We start from the raw sequence: 22832 nt of genomic DNA, 5'->3' as shown, positions 1-22832 counted from the left end.
ATGCTTTCTATATTTCCTTATTATGTTACCATATATGCCTTACATACTCAGTACATTGTTTGTACTGACGTCGTTTTCTTTATGAACGCTGTGTTCATGCCCACAGATAGCCAGGGAGACGGTGCAGCCGGTTAGGAGCTTACTCAGCAGTTGTACAGGAGCACCCCACTACTCCGGAGGTGCAACCTATTGGTATATTATTTGGGGCTTGGCGGGGTCCTGTCCCGTCCTTATGACTTCAGTATTCCGGTTAGAGGCTCGTAGATACCTAGGTTTGGGTAATAGATGTTATGAGACTTCTTTAGCCTATACTCTGTATATCATTTTGTAGCCTTATGGGCCTATGTATGCACCCATGTTTTGAGAGATATTTGGAGATTGTTTCATAATGAGTCTGGTGTTGAGAATGATATATGTTCAGGCTGAGTATGATAGACAGCTTGATGAGTGGTGCTCGGTAGTCAGCTCCGGGTACCTGTCATGGCCCACTAGTTGGGTCGTGACAAAAGTGGTATCAGAGCAGTTCTGTCCTAGGGTATGTCGACAAGCCATGTCCAGTAGAGTCTTGTTTATGGGTGTGAAGCGCGCCACACTTATAAACAAGAGGCTGCAGGGCATTTAGGAATGATGACGGCCTTTCTTCTTCATAGATCGTGCGATAGAGATAGATTATAAGAATTCCCTTTTCCCTAACCGTGCATTATGTTTTCAGTAAAGTTGATGAAAGGAAAAGTTACAGTAGCCCAGAAAGGCAAGATAGTGGTCGGAGAGAGGACTGAACGGGAGCCGCCTATTGTCACGACCCAATCGGAGGGCCACGACGGGCACCGGTGCTATCCCACCCGGGCACCCCTTATCATACATTTACCTTTACATCAAGATGAGCCACGTATTAAGTCATACATTCTATCCACCAATCATACTAATCCCATTGGGCAATCAATACATTTATAGCATCGTTAACAACTATGCCCATATCAATGTACATGAGCCGACGAGGCTAACAAAATGATATCCAACATATAGGCCGACAAGGCCAAACACACCTAACCATATACACATGTCTACGAGCCTCTAAGAATAGTATATCATATCATATAGGCGGGACAGGACCCCGCTATGCCCATAAATATGTACACAAAAGAATCAATACCAAAAGCTATAGCTCCGAATGAAATGGAGTTCCGCTATGCAGTCCCTGAGCAATATAGCTATGGATCAAGCCATTCTCCCTGGCCACCTGCGGGCATGACGCAGCGTCCATAAACAAAAGGACGTCAGTACGAAGAATGTACTGCGTATGTAAAGCATGATCAATATCATTATAGAAGCATAATAATCAACATAAGAGATAGCACAATATGGAAGAGAGTAGTATCATCGTCATAAGCACTTACTTGCCTTTGATAGGGACTTTTCATTTCTAATACGTGATTGTGTACATACATCCATATCCGTATCCGTATTCATATCCGTACTCATTTACATCTCGTATCCAGAATCGTATTCATATACATATTCTTATCATATACATATCCATATCATATACATATCATTTACATCGCATACCCGACCACGAAGGTTCGGTGTTTCAAGTACCCTACTATGATTAGGCTCAGTTATCATACATACCTGGCCAACCAAGGCTCAGTGTTACACATACCTGGCCCTATCAAGGCTCAGTGTTATCCGTACCCAACTGCAGTGTGCGCGCACATCGTCATATATATATATATACATCTATATATTCTACCCGGCCATGTAAGCTCAGGGTTTCATAATAGCCATACATAGGCACACATACATATAAGCTCATAGGCATCTTTAGCATTATCACTACTATCATCGTCATCATTATCGTTATCGCTATTATCGTCGTCATCATTATCATCATTACTATTATCGTCGTCATCATTATATCTATCCTTATAGCATTATTCGTCATATGAGGAATTTAGTACAATCATAATACATATCAAGAATTATAAGCTTTGTAGCTTCTTTGAAGATAGAATCATTTGGAGAGCATCATAAGCTCATAGAAAAACAGATATTTGGCCAAAGAACCATGCCTAATGAAAGAAGGGTTAGCCTTACATACCTTTCCGTTCAACTATTCTATCACTTGCATGTTCTCCTCCAATGCTCACGTTTCTACCTTCATTAGAGTTATACTATCATTAGAAAACCGACAGCTAGCATACATGATTAAGGCTAGAGAAAATTGGACGGCATCTCCTTTATTTATACGATATTCCTCCACATCGTAAATCAGCTCCCAAACATCAATAATACATTAACAACATCATAACAATAGTCTTTATTTAACTACATTATCCATATTCCTCAATTCACTTCAAGTCATCCATATCCATGGTCATAGCACACTATTACCTTCGCTCATATACAATGTCTATACCATATTCTCAATATCATTTAGAACATGGTTATATTCATAGCGTATCAAGAATCATTACTCAACCCAAGCTATTACTCAAAAATGACACTATTCCCATATCCAAGACCCATTTTCTATATCCTTTTACAATCCAAGTGTTTCAACTTTCAAATACCTTAAACAACATGGAAATACCATAAATCTTACCTTAGATGGTGTAGGAATAAGCTTTGGGTGGAAATACTTCACTTGAGCAAAACCCTAGTTTCACCTCCAATGAGATTTCTTGACTTGGATGATCTTTAATGAATTTCTTACACTTGGTTTGCTTAGTTTGATGGAGTAGATCATAGATTTCTCTTGTGTTCTTGTAGATGAAGAATGGAGAGGGTTTCTAGAGAGTTCTTGAAGTGTGGATGAAAAATGAAATGAAAATAATGACTTGGTCCCTTTTTAATATCGTGAAAAATCTGATCTGTCGGGTAATTATACGGACATTTATACGGTCCGTATAAACTTATACGGTCCGTATAAGTGACCGTGAAATTTCCCCTCTTTCCACTCGATTCTGTGACCATTTGACGGCACTTTATACGGGGCGTATAATTTTATACGGTCCGTATAAGTGACCGTAAAATCTCCTCTTCAACACCTTGCCTCTGTGACCATTATACGGCACATTATACGGCCGTATAACTTTATACGGTCCATATAAGTGACCGTATAATCTTTCCCATGAGGGACTTCACTGTGACAATCCTACGGTCCATTATACGGACCATATAATCGACCGTATAACTCATCTTTTTCTTGTCACTTTGTTTGATCTCCAATCCTTAGGGAACCTCCTTAGCAATTTTTTATCACCTCATTAACAATCTAAGGGACGTTATAACTCTTCTCCAAAGCACCATTTAGTTATCATTAACTCATTACTCGTAATTTCTTTCCGATACACATCGTATGCCTTACCTTCTCTCGGCAAGCTTTCTTCTCATATCTCAAATGTCTTTGAAATCTTAATTAGGGTCATCAAATGTCACTCCTTTCTTATTAAAATATCGTATACTCATATTCTTCGTTAGTCTATTCACTATGCATCAACGAAATTTTTTTCGAACTGTAACATTCTCCCCCCCCCCCCCCCCCCCCCCTTAAGAACATTCGTCCTCGAATGTTAAGTCATCGGGGATTCTATAAAAATTTCGCTAGAGTTTCCCCTGTAATATGGCACTACTATCCTGTCACAATAGCCCATAATAACAACACCTCACAGGGCCACAACATAATAGCAATAGAATGTGGCCACACACGACCCAAATGCATAAAAAGGAAAACATACATACCTTATGATTTGATGTCTCATCTCGGATCTCTTCTAGGGGATGAAATAAGTGCGGGTACTTGGATTTCATATTTTCTTCCGCTTCCCATGTCATCTCTTCCCGGTTATTGTTTCTCCATAAAACCTTAACTGAGGCCATTTCTTTGTTTCTAAGCCTCCGTACTTGCCTATCTAATATGGCAATGGGTACCTCTTCATACGTCAGCTTTTTCGTCATTTGAACATCATTTACTGGCACGATCCTAGTAGGATCTCCAACACATTTAAGAAGCATCGAGACATGGAAAACTGGGTGAACTGACTCCAAATCAGGAGGTAGATCTAATTCATAGGCCACTTTGCCTACCTTGCGCATAATCACATAAGGCCCGATGTATCGGGGACTAAGCTTCCCCTCTTTGCCAAATCTCATTACGCCCTTCATTGGTGACACTTTTAAGAATACCCAATCTTTCATTTGGAACTCTAAATCCCTTCGACGATTATTCACATAGGACTTTTGACGACTTTGGGCTGCTAATAACCGATCTTGTATGAGCTTAACTTTCTCTATAGCTTGCTGGACCAAGTCTGGCCCTATCAATTTAGTCTCTCCTACTTCGAACCACCCAATTGGGGATCTACACTTTCGCCCATATAAAGCCTCATATGGTGCCATTTGGATGCTAGAATGATAACTATTATTATAAATAAATTCAATAAGTGGTAAGTGATCATCCCAGCTACCTCCAAAATCTATCATACATGCCCGTAACATATCTTCAAGAGTTTTAATGGTACGTTCAGCTTGTCCATCAGTCTGCGGGTGGAATGCTGTGCTAAGGCTCACTTGGGTCCCTAAACCCTCTTGGAAGGACTTCCAAAAATTTGCTGTAAACTGAGTTCCTCTATCTGAGATAATAGATGTTGGGACACCATGGAGTCGCACTATCTCTTTAACATAAAGCTTTGCATAATCTTCCGCCACATATGTCGTTCTGACTGGTAAGAAATGAGCTGACTTCGTGAGTCTATCCATAATCACCCATATGGAATCATACTTACGTCGAGAACGGGGTAAGCCTGTAATGAAGTCCATGTTAATTACTTCCCACTTCTAAGTTGGAATTTCTATAGCTTGCAACAATCCGCCCGACTTTTGGTGCTCGATTTTCACTTGTTGACAGTTGGGACATTGAGCTACGAATTTCGCTATATCTTTCTTCATCCCATTCCACCAATATATAGACTTAAGATCATGGTGCATTTTCATTGCTCCGGGGTGGACAGAATAACGGGAACAATGAGTTACTCTTAATATTTGGTGGCGTAATCCTGCCACATCAGGAACACATAATCTGCCTTGGCATCGGAGAACTCCGTCTCCTGCAATCTCAAATGATGACTCTTCCTTCTGAGGAAGTGTATCCCTGCAATGCATTAGCATGGAATCTTCATGTTGTCGCTCTTTCACTTCCGCCACTAGCGACGAGACTGTTGAATTCTGAATGGTAGTTCCCCTGCTACCTGAGTCCACTACTCGAACTCCTAGGCTAGCTAACTGCTGGAGCTCACGAGCCATTTATCTCTTCTCTGGTCATACATCATACAAACTTCCTAAAGATCTACGGCTAAGAGCATCAGCCACAACATTTTCCTTTCCGGGGTGATATAGGATATCAACATCATAATCTTTTAGCAATTCCAACCATCGTCGTTGCCGCAAATTCAACTCTTTCTGCTTGAAGATATATTGAAGGCTCTTATGTTCTGTATAAATATCCACATGGACACCATATAAATAATGTCTCCACATCTTTAATGCATGAATCACTGCAGCCAATTCTAGATCATGGGTTGGGTAATTTTTCTCATGTTTCCGTAATTGCCTTGAAGCATACGCAATCACCTTACCATGTTGCATCAACACATAGCCTAGCCCAATGCCTGAAGCATCGCACTAAACAACATATCTTTCCAATCCCTCTGGAAGTGGCAGGACGAGGGCAGAAGTCAATCTTCATTTTAACTCTTGGAAACTACGTTCACAAGCATCTGTCCATTGAAACTTTACTGATTTCTGGGTCAGCTTTGTGAGTGGTGCAGAAATAGAGGAAAAACCTTTAACAAATCTCCTGTAGTAACCTGCTAAGCCCAGAAAGCTATGAACCTCCGTAGGTGTTGTGGGCCTTGGCCAAGTCTTCACGGCCTCAATCTTTTGGCTATCTACCCGAATACCATCGGCTGCAACAATGTGCCCCAAAAATGTCACTGAGTTCAACCAAAACTCACACTTAGAAAATTTGGCGAATAGCTCTCGAGCTTGAAGAACTCTGAGGACAGTACGCAAATGATCCGCATGTTTTGCCTCGGATCTAGAATATACCAAGATATCGTTGATGAATACAATCACAAATAGGTCTAAGAAGGGCCTGAACACATTGTTCATTAAATCCATAAATACTGCCGGTGCATTAGTTAGCTCGAATGACATTACCCGGAACTCAAAATGGCCTTATCTTGTTCTGAAGGCTGTCTTAGGGATATCTTTCTCCCTAACTCTCACTTGATGATACCTAGACCTTAAATCTATCTTTGAAAACCATTTGGCACCTTGTAATTGGTCAAATAAGTCATCAATCCTCGGAAGAGGATATTTGTTCTTAATCGTCACCTTATTGAATTGGCGATAGTCAATGCACATTCGCAAGGAGCCATCTTTATTTCGGACAAATAATACGGGTGTTCCCCACGGGGATGAACTAGGCCTAATAAAGCCTTTCTCAAGCAAGTCTTTCAATTGCTCCTTCAACTCTTTCAATTATGCGAGAGTCATCCTATAAGGAGGAATAGATATAGGCTTAGTGTCTGGCAACACATCAATAGCAAAATCGATCTCCCGCTCTGGAGGATGGCCTGGAAGCTCTTCCGGGAACACATCCGGAAACTCATTTACTACAGGAACTGACTGAAAAGTCGGCGGTTCAGCTTCTACATCTTGAACCTGAACTAGATGATAAATGCATCCTTTCGTGATCATTTTCCTCGCCTTTAGATAGGAAATAAACCCACCTTTTGGTGACGCAGTATTCCCTTTCCATTCTAAAACTGGTTCTCCCGGAAATTGGAAACAAACCATTTTCATTCTACAATCAACATTGACATAGCAAGAAGCCAACCAATCCATGCCTATAATAACATCAAAGTCTACCGTTTTTAACTCATGCAATTCAATCATAGTACGACGGTCACAAACCACAACTATAACAGTTTTATATACTCGGCTAGCTATTACCGATTCACCAACGGGTGTAGACACCTCAAAAGGTTTGATTGACTCCGGTTCGGCTCTATACCGACCCGCAATATAGGAGTAACATATGACAACGTGGAGCCCGGGTCTATCAAAGCATATACATCATGAGAAAATACCGATAATATACCTGTGACCACATTAGGAGAAGACTCCAGATCTTGGCGTCCAGCCAAAGCATAAATACGGTGCTGAGGACCGCTAGAACTGGGGACTCTCCCTCTGCCTCTACCATAGGTGACTGGCGTATGTGAACCTGGCCCCATAGGGCGTACAAATGATGAAGATCCGGCTACCGATCCTGAAGGCTGGGTCCTACCTCTACCACCAACTGAGGGGCAATCACGCAAAATATGGCCGGGTCGACCACATGAATAGCAAACCTCTGAACCCGATCGGTACTGACCCCAATGTAACTTCCCACATTGGGGACATCGTGGTATGGGTGGCCTCGCCTGACCCGAATCACCTCTGAACTGAGATTCTGAAAAACTCTGACTCGGCCCAGAACGAGTAGATCTATCGAATCTCTGGCCTGAAAACCGTGGAGGCGCACTAGTCATAGAATGGCCTAAATGCCTATAAAACTTCTGTCTGTGCTCGCCTCTGAACTCACTCATCGAACTCGAAGATCTGGCCCTCTTGCTATGTCCCCTATCATGCTCACGCTCACTTCTTTGCTGTTGTAGGCTTTCTTCTAAATTCTGAGCATGGGCCTGAATGCGTGAAATATCCATATTGTCCTGAAGGGACGCAGTCAAGAACCTATCCATCAAATGTGGCCCTAGGCCTTTCACAAATCAGTGCACTCGGTCAGCCATATCCGCTACCACGGCGGAAGCATACCTGGCCAAAGAATTGAAGCGGAGACTATACGCTAGAGCACTCATGTTTCCTTGCCTCAAATTCAAGAACTTATCGGTTCTAGCTTGCCGAACTTCTGGAGGCAAATAATTTCGGAGGAAAGCATTAACAAATTCTTGACATACGGGGGAAGGCGCATTGGCTCCCCGTGAAGCCATCCAAACCGTATACCAATGGACCGCAACATCCCTCAATCTATAGGACTCTAATTCCATCGATTCGGTGTCCGAAACATGTATCAAGCGAAGCGTCCTCAACATTCCATCAATAAAATTCTGAGGGTCCTCATCCGGCTTTGATCCAAAGAATTCCAGAGGGTTCAAGCTAATGAAATCACAGGCCCTTGCACTAACAGCTCTATCACCTTGCCCCTTACTTTGCCGCAGGGTCTGGGCAGCAACCAATTGAGTAAGCAAATGAATGGCCTCTTTTACATCTTGGCCTGAAGCATCCGGTGGAGGATCCGGAGGTGCTGGAGCTGGGGCAGAGGCTCCCTCACGCTCCTCAGAAATCGGCACTGACCGGGAGGACTGAGATTGAGCCGCATTTTGGGACTCACTTTCCTCTACAGCTGTTGGCGGTGCTCTTTCAGCCCGCTTTTCTGCTACTGTCTTGCCCTTTTGGGCTGCCGTAGCCTTTTTCTTTACAGGCATCTCTGAAATACATAACACGCGGTTAAGGAGAAAGAAGTTCTTATATCATAGCTCTATCGCATGATGTTATGAAGAAAGAAGGTCATTCATTCCTAAAAATGCCCGCAGCTCTTGTTTGTAAGTGTGGCGCGCAACACACACATATCCAACACTCTACTAGACACGGCTCATAGACACACCCCAGGACAGAACTGCTCTGATACCACTTTTTGTCACGACCCAACCGGGGGGCCGCGACGAGCACCCGGTGCTATCCCACCTGGGCACACCTTATTATACATTTACCTTTACATATAGGTGAGCCACGTATTAAGTCATACATTCTATCCACCAATCATACTAATCCCATTGGGCAATCAATACATTTATATGATCATTAACAACTATGCCCATATCAATGTACATGAGCCGACGAGGCTAACAAAATGATATCAAACATATAGGCCGACAAGGCCAAACACACCTAACCATATACACATATCTACGAGCCTCTAAGGAGAGTATGTCATATCATATAGGCGGGACAGGACCCCGCTATGCCCATAAATATGTACACAAAAGAATCAATACCAAAAGCTATAGCTCCGAATGAAATGGAGCTCCACTATGCAGTCCCTGAGAAATATAGCTATGGATCAAGCCTGTCTCCCTGGCCACCTACGGGCATGACGCAACATCCATAAATAAAACGACGTCAGTACGAAGAATGTACTGAGTATGTAAAGCATGATCAATATCATCATAGAAGCATAATAATCAACATAAGAGATAACACAATATGTAAGAGAGTAGTATCATCGTCATAAGAACTTATTTGCCTTTCATAGGGACTTTCCATTTCTAATGCGTGATTGTGTACATACATCCATATCCGTATCCGTATTTATATACGTACTCATTTACATCTCGTATACATAATCGTATTCATATACATATTCTTATCATATACATATCATTTACATCGCATACCCGACCACGAAGGTTCGGTGTTTCACGTACCCGACCATGATTAGGCTCGGTTATCATACATACCTGGCCAACGAAGGCTCAGTGTTACACATACCCGGCTCTACCAAGGCTTAGTATTATCCGTACCCAACTGCACCGGCCATGTAAGCTCGGGGTTTCATAATAGCCATACATAGGCACACATACATATAAGCTCATAGGCATCTTTAGCATTATCACTACTATCATCGTCATCATTATCGTTATCGCTATTATCGTCGTCATCATTATTATCATTACCATTATCGTCATCATCATTACATCTATCCTTATAGGATTATTCGTCATATGAGGAATTTAGTACAATCGTAATACATATCAAGAATTATAAGCTTTGTAGCTTTTTTGAAGATAGAATCATTTGGAGAGCATCATAGGCTCATAGAAGAATAGATATTTGGCCAAAGAACCATGCCTTATGAATGAAGGGTTCGCCTTACATACCTTTCCGTTCAACTATTCTATCACTTGCATGTTCTCCTCCAATGCTCACGTTTCTACTTTCATTAGAGTTATACTATCATTAGAAAACCGACAGCTAGCATACATGATTAAGGCTAGAGAAAATTGGACGGCATCTCCTTTATTTATACGACATTCCTCCACATCGTAAATCAGCTTCCAAACATCAATAATACATTCACAACATCATAACAATAGTCTTCATTTAACTACATTATCCATATTCCTCAATTCACTTCAAGTCATCCATATCCATGGTCATAGCACACTATTACCTTCGCTCATATACAATGTCTATCCCATATTTTCAATATCATTTAGAACATGATTATATTCATAGAATATCAAGAATCATTACTCAACCCAAGATATTACTCAAAAATGACACTATTCCCATATCCAAGACCCATTTTCTATATCCTTTTACAATCCAAGTGTTTCAACTTTGAAATACCTTAAACAACATGGAAATACCATAAATCTTACCTTAGATGGTGTAGGAATAAGCTTTGGGTGGAAATACTTCACTTGAGCAAAACCCTAGTTTCACCTCCAATGAGATTTCTTGAGTTGGATGATCTTTAATGAGTTTCTTACCCTTGGTTTGCTTAGTTTGATAGAGTTGATCATAGATTTCTCTTGTGTTCTGGTAGATGAAGAGTGGAGAGGGTTTCTAGAGAGTTCTTGAAGTGTGGATGAAAAATGAAATGAAAATAATGACTTGGTCCCTTTTTAATATCGTGAAAAATCTGATCTGTCGGGTAATTATACGGACACTTATACGGTCTGTATAAGTGACCGTGAAATCGCCCCTCTTTCCACTCGATTCTGTGACCATTTGACGACACTTTATATGGGCCGTATAAATTTATACGGTCCGTATAAGTGACCTTATAAGGTCGCCCATGAGGGACTTCACTATGAAAATCCTACGGTCCATTATACGGATCGTATAACATTATACGGACCGTATAATCGACCGTATAACTCATCTTTTCACTGATATTTTTCTTGTCACTTCGTTTGATCTCCAATCCTTAGGGAACCTTCTTAGCACTTTTTTATCACCTCATTAACAATCTAAGGGAAGTTATAACTCTTCTCCAAAGCACGATTTAATTATCATTAACTCGTTACTCGTAATTTCTTTCCGATACACGTCGTATGCCTTGCCTTCTCTCGGCAAGCTTTCTTCTGTTATCTCAAATGCCTTTGAAATCTTAATTAGGGTCATCAAACGTCATTCCTTTCTTATTAAAATATCGTATACTCGTATTCTTCGTTAGTCTATTCACTGTGCATCAACGAAAAATTTTCCGAGGTGTAACACCTATGGATGTGGAAGAGGGCGATTCCCAAAGTAAGGCCCTATTTCGGTTCTCTCATATTTCTCCCACTCTAGAAAAGCCAATGGGTGTCTCAACCTTAGCTCCAGCACCCCCAGTTCCTCCACCAGATACCTCAAGCTAGGAGATGAGGAAGGCCACTCTTTTGCTGACCCAGTTAGTAGCCGCTCAAGCTCAGCGGCAGGATACGGATCATGGTAACAGGAGTTGGAGGAAGAGAGTCAGGTCTTCAGGGTTTAACCATGAGTTTAGGGGCGCTCCGAAACTCATTCAACAGCTAGTGCGCCATCTCAATTTTTTGGACCCAGGGTTGATAAATCTACTTGTTTGGGGCTAGATTAGAGTTTTAGAGTTCCTAATTCCCAGAATAAGGGTAATTCAAACCAGATAAGATTACTTGTACCACGGTGTACTGGTGTGGCAAGTTACATTCTGGACCGTGCCGCTTGGGTTTGAATGTTTGTTATGCTTGTGCTCGGCCAGGCCATTTCAGGCGCAACTGTCTGTGGATGCATGGTATGGGTAAGGTTCGGCCTACAGGATTGGCAACTGGCTCTTCATTATCAGCACGCCCTTCGAGGCAAAGATCGCAGGTATTAGCAGGCTGTGGTAGAGACTGAGGAGGAACGCCTAGTCCGACTGGATCTCAGCATCATATCTATGCATTAGCTGGGCGACAAGATCTTGAGTATCTCCCTGATATTGTTCCAGGTATATTGTCAGCACTCTCTTATGGTGTATACGTATTGATCGATTTGGGTTCTACACTGTCATATATCACTCCATGTGTTGTGGAGTGCATTGGGTTAAAACCAGAGCCAAATCAGCGATTTGAGATGTCTATGCCTGTTAGTGACCCAGTGATAGCCATAATTATAATTCATGAGTAAGTAAACCTCCACGAAGAGGGAGTTGACTGACATAATATGTACAATGGAATTCTGGAAAGAGTGTGCAGGTACAACTTATGAGACAAGCCCTATTACTTAAATTCTTTTATAGTAGTCAGCCTTGTGCTGCTGAGCTGTATATTATATATGTGTTTCTATATGTGGCCTTTAGGGCATGGGATGCGTTTTCTGGGCTGTGTGCAGGTTCGGGATTGTTATGTTCATAAACGAAACTCTCCCAAAATTCTTCCAGGAATCTAAAGGAAGTTGTCGGAGCTGTAGTAGTTAAATGCGGGATAAACATAGTAAGTACGTATTAAGCTGAGGGAATGATGAATAAGTTAGGATGGAATAAGGAACATGAGAAGGGGAAAGTGATGTGCTTGGAATAGAAAGAATTTTCATACACTAAGGAGAATTAAAGGGATAAGCACTCTAAAAGAAGTTGTAAGTTAGAAAATTTGTCTAGCTCTCTTTGTTTTGGGGAACATTAAGTTATGAGATAAACTTGATGTATACACATAAGCTGATACATGATACACCGAATCAGATTATTAAGCTAGGATTTGCTTGATGGTTATAGTGTGAGGAAAACTTTCATATCACTATAAGCCAGCCTTATTGACATCGGTGAGACCTCGAGGAAAGAGGTTAAAAGATATGTGTTCACAAAAGCTCCTTGCCTAGCAATTGGGTAACCTTATGATCGCAGTTGTGTTCCGTGTTATAGTCCAGGACATATATATTCAAGAATTTACTCGAACGATTATATGACAGGGATTGCTATTACAGATATGAAGGAAAGTGAAAATAAGATAAGATTGATCGGCGAAATAGAAGGATGATAAGTGACAAGTATTCGGCATGTGCTGGAAGCAGAAAAGGAAGGGTAGGAGCGAGGCAAATTAGAGGGAAGTCTGCTAGAGCAGTAACTTGATAAATAGAGGGTGAAAGAGAATCAAACCCTGCGGATCTTCTAATACCAAGTAAGCATGTTAATGGGTGTTGTGAGGTGATTGAAATTGAACCATGCTATAAGAACGATGTGGCTAAGTACATTATGACGAGAATTATTGAACCAAGTGTCGAGTAAGATATCCTATGCGTGGAGAGTGAGTTTATAAAACATCCATACAAAGAATTCTAAAAGGACAATGTGTTACCCCGTTATTAAAATGTTGGGATAACAAAGTGCAGTACTCCTATAACAGTGTGAATTGATCAGAGAAGAGTGTAGAGGGATTGACATTGAACCTTAAGTTACAATTTTATCAAAAGATGGTGGTGTTCTGAGAGAAAAGAGAAGAAAGGAAAGAGAAGCCAATGGTACTCTAAAATAGGTTTAGGGTTATTGTTCTATGAAATAAATCATTTGAGGAAAGGATAAGGGTTAAGATGAAAGGAGGAACAAGGTTTGGTTGTGAATGATTAATGGACTGACTTTATATGTGCGTCAGGACAACAACAGATGGAATTGTATCCCGGTGAGTTACACGGTAAAGGTCCCAGGGAGAGATTACTGAGAAAGGTGAGCCAAGAGAGAGCGAGCTTGGGGACGATTTGGCATAAGGAGTATAGAGCGGTTATGAGCTACATCGATAGAAATGGTAAACACACGAGACAGTTTATGGGTATTAATAGAAGTAACGAAATAAACATTGGGGTAAAGACAATTCCCTTATGGTTTGATAGTCGTGGCAACTAAAAGGTAACCAAAAGAGACTATCAAAGAAGTAGTCTTCGATTTTCCAAGGCAACGTGGCCGTCGGAGGCGTAAAAATGAGATAATACAAGATATAGGCCATAGAATGGAAGATGAGCGGAAAAGTCCACATGGCAGTTGTACGACAGTAAGGTGAGTTATGAGGTAGAGTTAAAGGATGGGCATATGACAGAAGAGCGGTATTAGCCTCAAGAAGATACATCACGTGAGCATTGCGGCTTCAGTCCAAGCATGAGATAGACAAGGATAAAACGGTATTTCCATTCAATAAGAGCTCATGCGAATGATTTCATAGTGAGGAGATACAGACAATGAGAGTAAGATTTGGATTAGAGGGAGAAGTGAATGATGGACTAAGACGGGAAGTCAAGTGGAATAGCCAATCAAGAAAGACACATGGATGCGGAGTTAGCAATAGAAGAGGTTTGAAATGGAGACGAACTATTTGAAAATATTCGAATACTTGACGGTAGCAACCTACAATGAAGAGGAACAAATATGTATGATCGTTTGGAAGAGAAAGCGTATGGGTGATACGAGAATTCCAAGCTTAGAATACTGAAACAGAAAGGAATTAAGGCCGCATTGCAAAGTAAATGCAGTAAGATGGATTTAAATGAGAAACTGAAAGCGAGAGATGGTGGTGAAGGATATAATAGGGAGTAAACTTGTGTAAGACAATTTTGTGGCACTAGTCAAGAATGAGAAGGAACCTAAAGCTGAGATGGATGTTGCAATTGTAAAGAATCATATAAACTATCTATGGAAAATTTTCAGGCAAAAATGCTTGGTTCCCTACCGGCACCTGAAGATCGATGTATTCCGAAAGATCTAGGAAAGATAGGTCATTCTGGTAAACCCCCTATTCTGAGATGGGTAAGCGAATAGAGCTCATTTTTTAACTTTCCAAGGCATGCTAAAAGCACGTATGTTAGACCTTTAAAGACCTGTCAAGATGATCTGGAAATGATATATCCAGATGGCCGTATGAAGCTTGCAAGAATGGGAGAGTAAAAAATTAGTGGAATGTGGAAATTTCATCTTGAAGATAGATTTAGAAATATCATTAAAAGACTCTGAGAGGATTTCTTACTGCACCCCAGAAATATCATTAAAGGTTCTGGGGTTGTGAAAGAAGAACAAAAAAAAAAAAAAAGTTGACGAAGGTATTATGAGGGGAGCGCAGAAGTAAAAGAGGTGCATTGGGAAGCGTAAGAAGATATGAAGTCCAAATACTAGTACTTATTTCCACCCCCAGCAGAAGTGCAAGATGAGACGCCATTGTCCCTAGGTATGTAATGTTCTTTCAATGCTTTTGGTTCGAGTGTGGCCATGTCTTGTTGCTATTGTTGTTGTAGCCCTGTGAGGCGATGTTATTTTTGGTTGTTGTGATAGGACGATAGTGCCATATTACAGGGGAAACTATAGCGAAATTTTTGTTGAATCCCCGAGAACTTAACATTTGAGGACGAATGTTCCCAAGGGGGGAGAGTGTTACACCTCAGAATTTCGGGTTGCTGAGCGGTGAATAGACTAACGTAAGTTAAGGTGTATATGATGTCCCTACAAGTAAGAAGGGATACTTAATTGTTCTAATTAAGATTCCAAAGACATTTGAGGCAAGGGAGGAAAATTCGTCAAAATGAAACTTCCTCGTTGTTCTGTAAAGGGGGGTTCGACGGTAGTTCTTTGTACCTTCAGACGGAGCGACGCTTCGTCGATGGTGCAGTAGAATTTATCTAGCGTGAAGACCATTCGACGAAGAAGATCGACGCTCCGTCGATCAGTTCGACGGACCATCCTTCTCACCGTAGAATGAAAGAAAATGAAAGATTGCTCACCAAAAATTTCACGACTTCGACGGTTAGATCGACGCTTCGTCATTCGTACCGTATAACACCCGACGGGCAGCTTTTAAATTTTATATAAGGAGGACCCCAAATTCATTTCTTTCATTTCTCATCTTCTCCAACCTTCTCCACACCTCTAGAACCTTCCCCACACTATATCAACATAAACCCTTGATAAATAAAAGATTAAACACCAAAAATTAGTAGAATCAGGTGCAAGGATGTTTTCTAGGGCTTGTGAGAATCAAGAATTCCTTTGAAATGAAAGCTAGGGTTTTCTCCAAGTGAAGTATCTTCATTCAAAGATCGTTCCTACAGAATCAAAGGTGAGTTTTATGCTCATTTCATGTTATTAAGAATATTGAGAGGTTGAAAGACTTGGATTGAGGAGGAAAGTGGAGTATGGAGCTCAAATGTGAAAATAATGGTATGTTTGAACAATGACTTGACTTGAATGATAGTTCTTGACATGGCATGGGTATAATCTTGTTGTGAATGATATTAAGGATGTTAAAGAAGCATTATATGTGAATGAATACGACGTTGGGTGGTAATTATGGTTATGAATGGCTTTGAGAGGGAATTTGAGGATTGAATAATGTCTAGTTTAGCAAAGTTTATTGATTATGATATTATTGATGTTTGGGAGTTGTTATATTATATGGAGAAAATTGTGGAAACAAAGGAAGTGCTGCCCCATTTTCGTTAGCCCTTATTCACCTTAGCTTAGCTTCAAGTATGTGTCCGATTATCTAATCTTAGTACGAATTCTCTTGGATGTAGAATCGTGAGCTTGGAGGGAAGCATTTAGTTAGCAAAGCTAAAGAGACATAAAGGCATGTAATGCTAGTCCCCTTCTTTCAAAGGCATGACTTATATATTATGATTTCTTTTCTATACTCCCATGACCTTCTTACATTCCAAAAAATGAGAGTTAAAGATTCTAAAGAGATATGTTCTATGATAGTGAGGATGATAATGATGCTTTCACAAGCTTGATGATCCTATGTTTATGATTTCATTGATGTTATTCCTTGTTATTGTCTCACCTCTTGATATTAGTTCATTCAAGGCGAGGCTTAGCGATGATGATGGTCCCATAAGATAATTGGAGGTTCCCGACCTTACGTCACTCCGATATGTTTGTAGCTTTGATTGGGCTCACATGTATGCTTATTTTTATATATGATTACACCGCGCCTATACGGCCGGGAAGCACCATTATACTGGGCGTAGTGGGCAGCTTATAGATGATGATAATAACACCGTGTCTATATGGCACAGTCGGCACCAGTAGTGGGCGGCGTGAGATGACTATCCCAGACGCGGGATACCCGGACGCGGGCTAGTGATGACATATGGCTCAGACAGCTTAATTATATCTGTATATATGTGTTATGATCTGGTTTTAAAGGTAAAAGTGAGCATGCATGATTCCGCCTCAAGAGGCAAGTAGTTACAGTTATCTTTTCTTCTTATGCTTTCTATATTTCCTTATTATGTTATCATATATGCCTTACATACTCAGTACATTATTTGTACTGGCGTACTTTTATTTATGGACGCTGTGTTCATGCACACAGGTAGACAGGGAGACGGTGCAGATGCTTAGGAGCTTACTCAGCAGTTGTACAGGAGCACTCCACTACTCCGGAGGTGAAACCTATTGGTATATTCTTTGTGTACATATTTGGGGCATGGCGGGTCCTGTCCCGTCCTTATGACTTTAGTATTCCGGTTAGAGGCTCGTAGATACCTAGGTGTGGGTAATAGATGTTATGAGATTTCTTTAGCCTATACTCTGTATATCATTTTGTAGCCTTATGGGCCTACGTATGCACCCATATTTTGAGAGATATTTGGAGATTGTTTCCTGATGAGTTTAGTGTTGAGAATGATATATGTTCTTGCTAAGTATGATAGACAACATGATGAGTGGTGCTCGGTAGTCAGCTCCGGGTACCAGTCATGGCCCACTAGTTGGGTCGTGATAATCTTATTTGTCACCATTGTGGTATAAGGGGTCATATCAAGAAAGATTGTAGGAAGTCGTTTCGTGAAATGGCTAACTTTTTTTGCCAGAGAAATAATTCATCTGCTCCTATTGTGGCTAAAATCCACTTGCTGGTAATACTAACAATATTCCTAATGCTTATGGTAATGGGACTGGTAAAGTGGTTTGACTCGTAGGGAGGCGGATGACAAGCCCAACTTTATGGTTTGACTCGTTGGGAGGCGGATGAAGCCTCAAATGTAGTGGTCACAGGTATTCTCACTATTTTCTATTTTGATGCGTATTCGTTGATTGATTCGGGTTCAAATCGCTCTTATGTGATACCATATTTTGCTCTTGATTTTGGGGTGGAGCCCGAACTTTTGTTAGAACCCTTCTCTGTGGATACCCATATCGGTGTCCCCGTTATTGCTTCTAGAATTTATAGTGGTTGTGTAGTTGTAGTCAAGGGCCGTGAGACTATAGTTGATTTGTTTGAACTAGGGATGTCTCTACCTCGAACTAGAGACTGTAGCTGAATTGTTTCAAATGAGGATTGCCGGCATAAATTAGTTCGATTTGAATTCCCTAATGAACCCATATTTGTGTGAAAAGGTGATGTTGCTAAGCCTCGAGGTATTTTTATTTCATATCTCAAGGCTCATAAAATGATTTCGAACGGGTGTATTTATCATCTAGTTGCCGTCAACGATACTCAAGCTGTAGTACCCGAATTTAAGTTTGTTCCTATAGCTAATGAATTTTTCGAAGTGTTTCCAGAAGATCTTGCAGGTATTCCACCTGATAGAGTTATTGATTTTGGGATTGATGTTGTCACTGATACTTAACCGATCTCTATTCCTCCGTATCGCATGGCTCCGGCGGAGCTACGAGAATTGAAAGACCAATTGAAGGACTTGCTGGATAAAGGTTTTATTGGACCAAGTACCTCACCTTACGGTGCTCCGGTCCTGTTCTTTAGAAAGAAGGATGGTTATCTTAGAATGGGTGTTGATTATCGTCAACTTAATAAGGTGACCATTAAGAATAAGTATTTTTTCCCCAGGATAGATGACTTGTTTGACCAACTTCAGGGTGCTAAATTATTTTCCAAGATCGACTTGAGGTCTGGTTATCATCAGCTGAAAATGAAGGAGCAGGATATTCCAAAAACAGCTTTTCGTTATGGGCACTTTAAATTTCTGGTGATGTCCTTTGGTCTGACGAATGCCCCTGTTGCATTTTTGGACCAGATGAATCGCGTGTTCAAACTCTTTCTTGATTGTTTTATTATTGTCTTTATTGATGATATTCGAGTGCATGCGAAGAGTCGTGAGAAACATGCAGGTCACTTGAGAATAACCTTTAAAATGCTTGAGGAGAACAAGTTGTATGCAAAATTTTCTAAGTGCGAGTTATGGCTTAACTATGTGGCATTCTTAGGTCACGTTATGTCTAGCGAAGGCATCAAGGTTGATCCTCAAAAAATTTCAGTAGTTAAGTACTGGCCGAGACCCACAAGTGCGACAAATACTTGTAGCTTCTTGGGTTTGGCAAGTTACTACCAAAAGTTTGTAGAAGGTTGTTCATCTATAGCTGTATCACTGATGAAACTGACTAAGAAGACTGCTAAGTTCCAATGGTCTGAAGCCTGTAAAAAGAGCTTTCAAAAGCTTAAGGCGTGATTGACTTCGGCACCTATTCTGACTTTACCTTTAGGGTCTGGTTGATATATAGTTTATTGTGATGCTTCCAGAATTGGGTTGGGTTGTATGTTGATGCAGAATGGTAAAGCGGTAGCCTACACTTCGCGACAGTTGAAAAAGCATGAGAAGAATTATCCTGCCCATGATTTGGAATTGGTTGCTGTGATTTTTGCTTTAAAAATTTGGCGTCATTACTTGTATAGTGAGAACTGTGATGTCTTCACTGATCATAAGAGCTTGCAATACATCTTCAAGCAGTGAGAGTTGAATCTCACATAGAGGAGATGGTTACAGCTGTTGAAAGATTATGACTTGAATATCTTGTACTATCCTGGTAAAGCGAATGTTGTTGCTGATGCTTTGAGCAGAAAGTCCATAGGCACACTAGCATATTTACGTGCTCAGGATATGCTGATGGGTAGGGAAATTCAAAGACTTTCTAGTCTTAGAGTTCGACTTGATGAAACTGAGGATGGGGAGCTAATGGGAATCACGCAAACGCGGTCTGATATTATGGAGAGAATTAAGGCCAAGCAATATGAAGATAGACTCGTGGTGAGACTGTGAGATGAAGTTGAAAGGGGTGAGTACTCTTCGTTCACCGTTGGAGCAGATGATGATGTTCTAAGATTGCAAGGGCGCTTATGTGTCCCTGATGTTGATGGTCTTCGACAAGGGTTGATGGTTCAAGCGCATAGTTCTAAATATTCTATGCATCCAGGATCTACCAAGATGTATAAGGATTTGAAACAACGCTGTTGGTGGAAGAGCATAAAGGTAGATATCTCTAACTTTGTGGCTAAGTGTTTGAACTGTCAACAGGTAAAGGCGGAACACTAAAGACCTGGTAGTTTGGCTCAGAATATTAAGATTCCCCAATGGAAGTGGGAGATGATTAACATGGACTTTGTTATGGTTTTACCTCGTACAAGGGCCAAGTTCGATTCTATTTGGGTGATAATGGACATACTCACTTAAGGGACAAAATCACTAAGTCTGCTCATTTCCTTCCTATGAAGACAACGGACACCGTAGCATAATACGCCAAGTTATATCTGAAGGAGATAGGGAGATTACATGGAATTCCAACATCCATCATATCAGATAGAGGTACACAATTCACTGCTCATTTCTGGAAATCATTTCAAGAAGGTTTGGGAACTCGGGTAAACTTGAGTACTGCTTTCCATTCTCAAATAGATGGACAAGCAGAGAGAACTATACAAACTCTAAAAGACATGTTGCGAGCATGTGAAATTGACTTTTGAGGTAATTGGGATGAGCATCTACCTCTTGTGGAGTTCGCGCACAACAATAGTTATCAAGCCAGTATTCAGATGGCTCTATATGAAACACTTTATGGGAGACGTTGTAGATCACCAATCGGGTCGTTTGAACCCACCGAAGTAGATTTATTTGGTTTTTAATAAGTGAACAAAGCAATCGAGAAGGTGAACCTCATTATGCAACGACTAAAGACAGCTCAGAGTCGACAGAATTCTTATACGGATATGAGGCGTCATGAGTTAGAGTTTGTTGTTGGTGACACATTCTTTTTGAAAGTGTTGCCAATGAAGGGAGTGATGCGGTTTAGTAGAAAGGGTAAGCTCAGCCCTCATTTTATTGGCCCATATGAGATTGTTAGGAGAATTGGGAAGGTGGCTTATGAATTGAAGTTACCGTCTTAGATGGCCATGGTGCATCCTGTGTTTCACATTTGGATGTTGAGATTGTATAATCCTGATCCTTTTGATGTCTTGAATCATAAAGAGATTGAATCCAACGAAGGGTTGTCTTACGAAGAGGAATCGGTTCAGATCTTAGATCGACAAGTTAGAAGGTTAAAGACAAAAGATGTAGCATCGGTTAAAGTCCTGTGGGGAAACCATAATACCGAAGAAGTGACTTGGGAAGTGGAGGAGGACATGAATAAGAGATACCCTCACTTATTTCCTATTTCAGGTATGTGTTGAACCTTTTTGGTTATCGAATCCTAGTTAAAGTGTAGACTAAAGGTGTAAATCTCTTATTTCATGGATAGGCTTGTTTGGTGTAGTTGTGGGGAGTCCCTGTAAGGACCATATGGTTATTGTTAGAGCATTAGCTGAGTTTTGTTTGAGATAGCTTGCAACACAAAGGAACTCTAGTGAAAATTTTGAAGACTTGAGGTTTAGTGAAAATCTTAGGCCATAACTCTCATTTGATGGCGCATGATCCTGAGAGGGGGATAATGTAACACTCCGTAAATTCGAATTAGGTGTGAATATGTTGAAAGAGTATTAATGTAACATTTTAGACATATGAAGTCATATTGAGATGAGTTTGGGTGAAAATAGTTGTTTTAAGATCAATATGAATAGTGGGGTGTGTAAGATTCGATAGAATCGACTAAGTTTTCGGTAGACCTGACTTCCAGCCTGTTTATGTGAAAATCCATTAGCAATTTGAGAAAACTCAAAACATAAAAGTTATATATATTTGAAAGACTTTTCTATCCATATAAAGTGATGCTCAGGAAGAGCTGTGTGCTAGGAGTTATGCTTATTTCACTTAAAACTGTCAAAAAAATAAAAAAAACATAAAATTTTGTCTAAGTATGAAATGGGTGCGGAGTTCGCTGAGCAAGCTCCAGAGAGAGATAGGAGCTTTCCATATCCCTCGCTCAGTCAGGTAGAGGGTCCAAAAGTGAAAACAATTAAGAAAAATCGACTAAGTCCATTTTGGTCGGGTGAGCTCGCTGAGCGAACCTCAAAGCGAGCTACGACCTCGCTATTCAGCTAGCTGAGCGAGGCCCTTAGCGAGGTCACCCCTCGATTTTTAGCTTGCTCGGCGAGCCAGGTGTTCCAAATGCCCCGTGCTATAAATTTAACACTTAACTTGAAATTTCATTTATCATATATTCCAACTTCGTAGAAAACCATTGAAAGACGACTTTTTGAGAGCAAACAACCCTAAGGCTTCCCCAAAACATCTAAGGTAAGTTCTTGATCAATTCCAATGATTAGTACCTCAATCTAACGAAAATTAACATTAGAAACCTTACCTACTCCATAGATTATGAGAATTCGATTCAAGAACGGTTGAAGAGGAGAATCGTTGGGAATTCATTGTGTAAGTTTCTGAAATTCAAGTATAGTTATGGGGATTGCTGGGGTTTATACATCATTTATATATCATCGGAATCCATGGGTGAATTTCATGAAAGCAAGAACACAAAATTAGGCCTAGAAACCCTACTTTTCAAAAAGGGTAGGAATCCTACGGAAAGGTGTAAAGTTCTAATCTTTCTCATATAAAACCAT

At 40.7% G+C, this 22832-nt stretch overlaps 1 protein-coding gene across 1 annotated transcript; it reads left to right on the top strand.

Moving 5' to 3' along the window:
• Positions 1 to 19602: 19602 nt before the first annotated feature.
• LOC132624079 (uncharacterized) lies at positions 19603 to 21218 on the top strand. Its single transcript, XM_060338910.1, has 4 exons — positions 19603 to 19787; positions 19899 to 20033; positions 20112 to 20352; positions 20982 to 21218. Exons 1-4 carry the CDS (start codon positions 19603 to 19605, stop codon positions 21216 to 21218), a joined length of 798 nt encoding a protein of 265 aa, XP_060194893.1.
• Positions 21219 to 22832: the final 1614 nt, after the last annotated feature.

The sequence above is a fragment of the Lycium barbarum genome, chromosome 12, assembly GCF_019175385.1.
Source record: "Lycium barbarum isolate Lr01 chromosome 12, ASM1917538v2, whole genome shotgun sequence".
In the NCBI taxonomy this organism is placed as follows: Eukaryota; Viridiplantae; Streptophyta; class Magnoliopsida; order Solanales; family Solanaceae; genus Lycium; species Lycium barbarum.
Note: the sequence above shows the minus strand (reverse complement) of the source record. Positions and strands in the feature narration are given on the sequence as shown.

What these genes read in the sequence shown, in the direction of transcription:
- LOC132624079 (XM_060338910.1), top strand. Translation starts at nt 19,603, where the DNA reads ATGCAGAATGGTAAAGCGGTAGCCTACACTTCGCGACAGTTGAAAAAG. An exon ending in TTGCAATACATCTTCAAGCA is followed by an intron (nt 19,788 to 19,898) that starts GTGAGAGTTGAA and finishes TGCTTTGAGCAG; the next exon opens with AAAGTCCATAGGCACACTAG. An exon ending in AGTGTTTGAACTGTCAACAG is followed by an intron (nt 20,353 to 20,981) that starts GTAAAGGCGGAA and finishes GCAATCGAGAAG; the next exon opens with GTGAACCTCATTATGCAACG.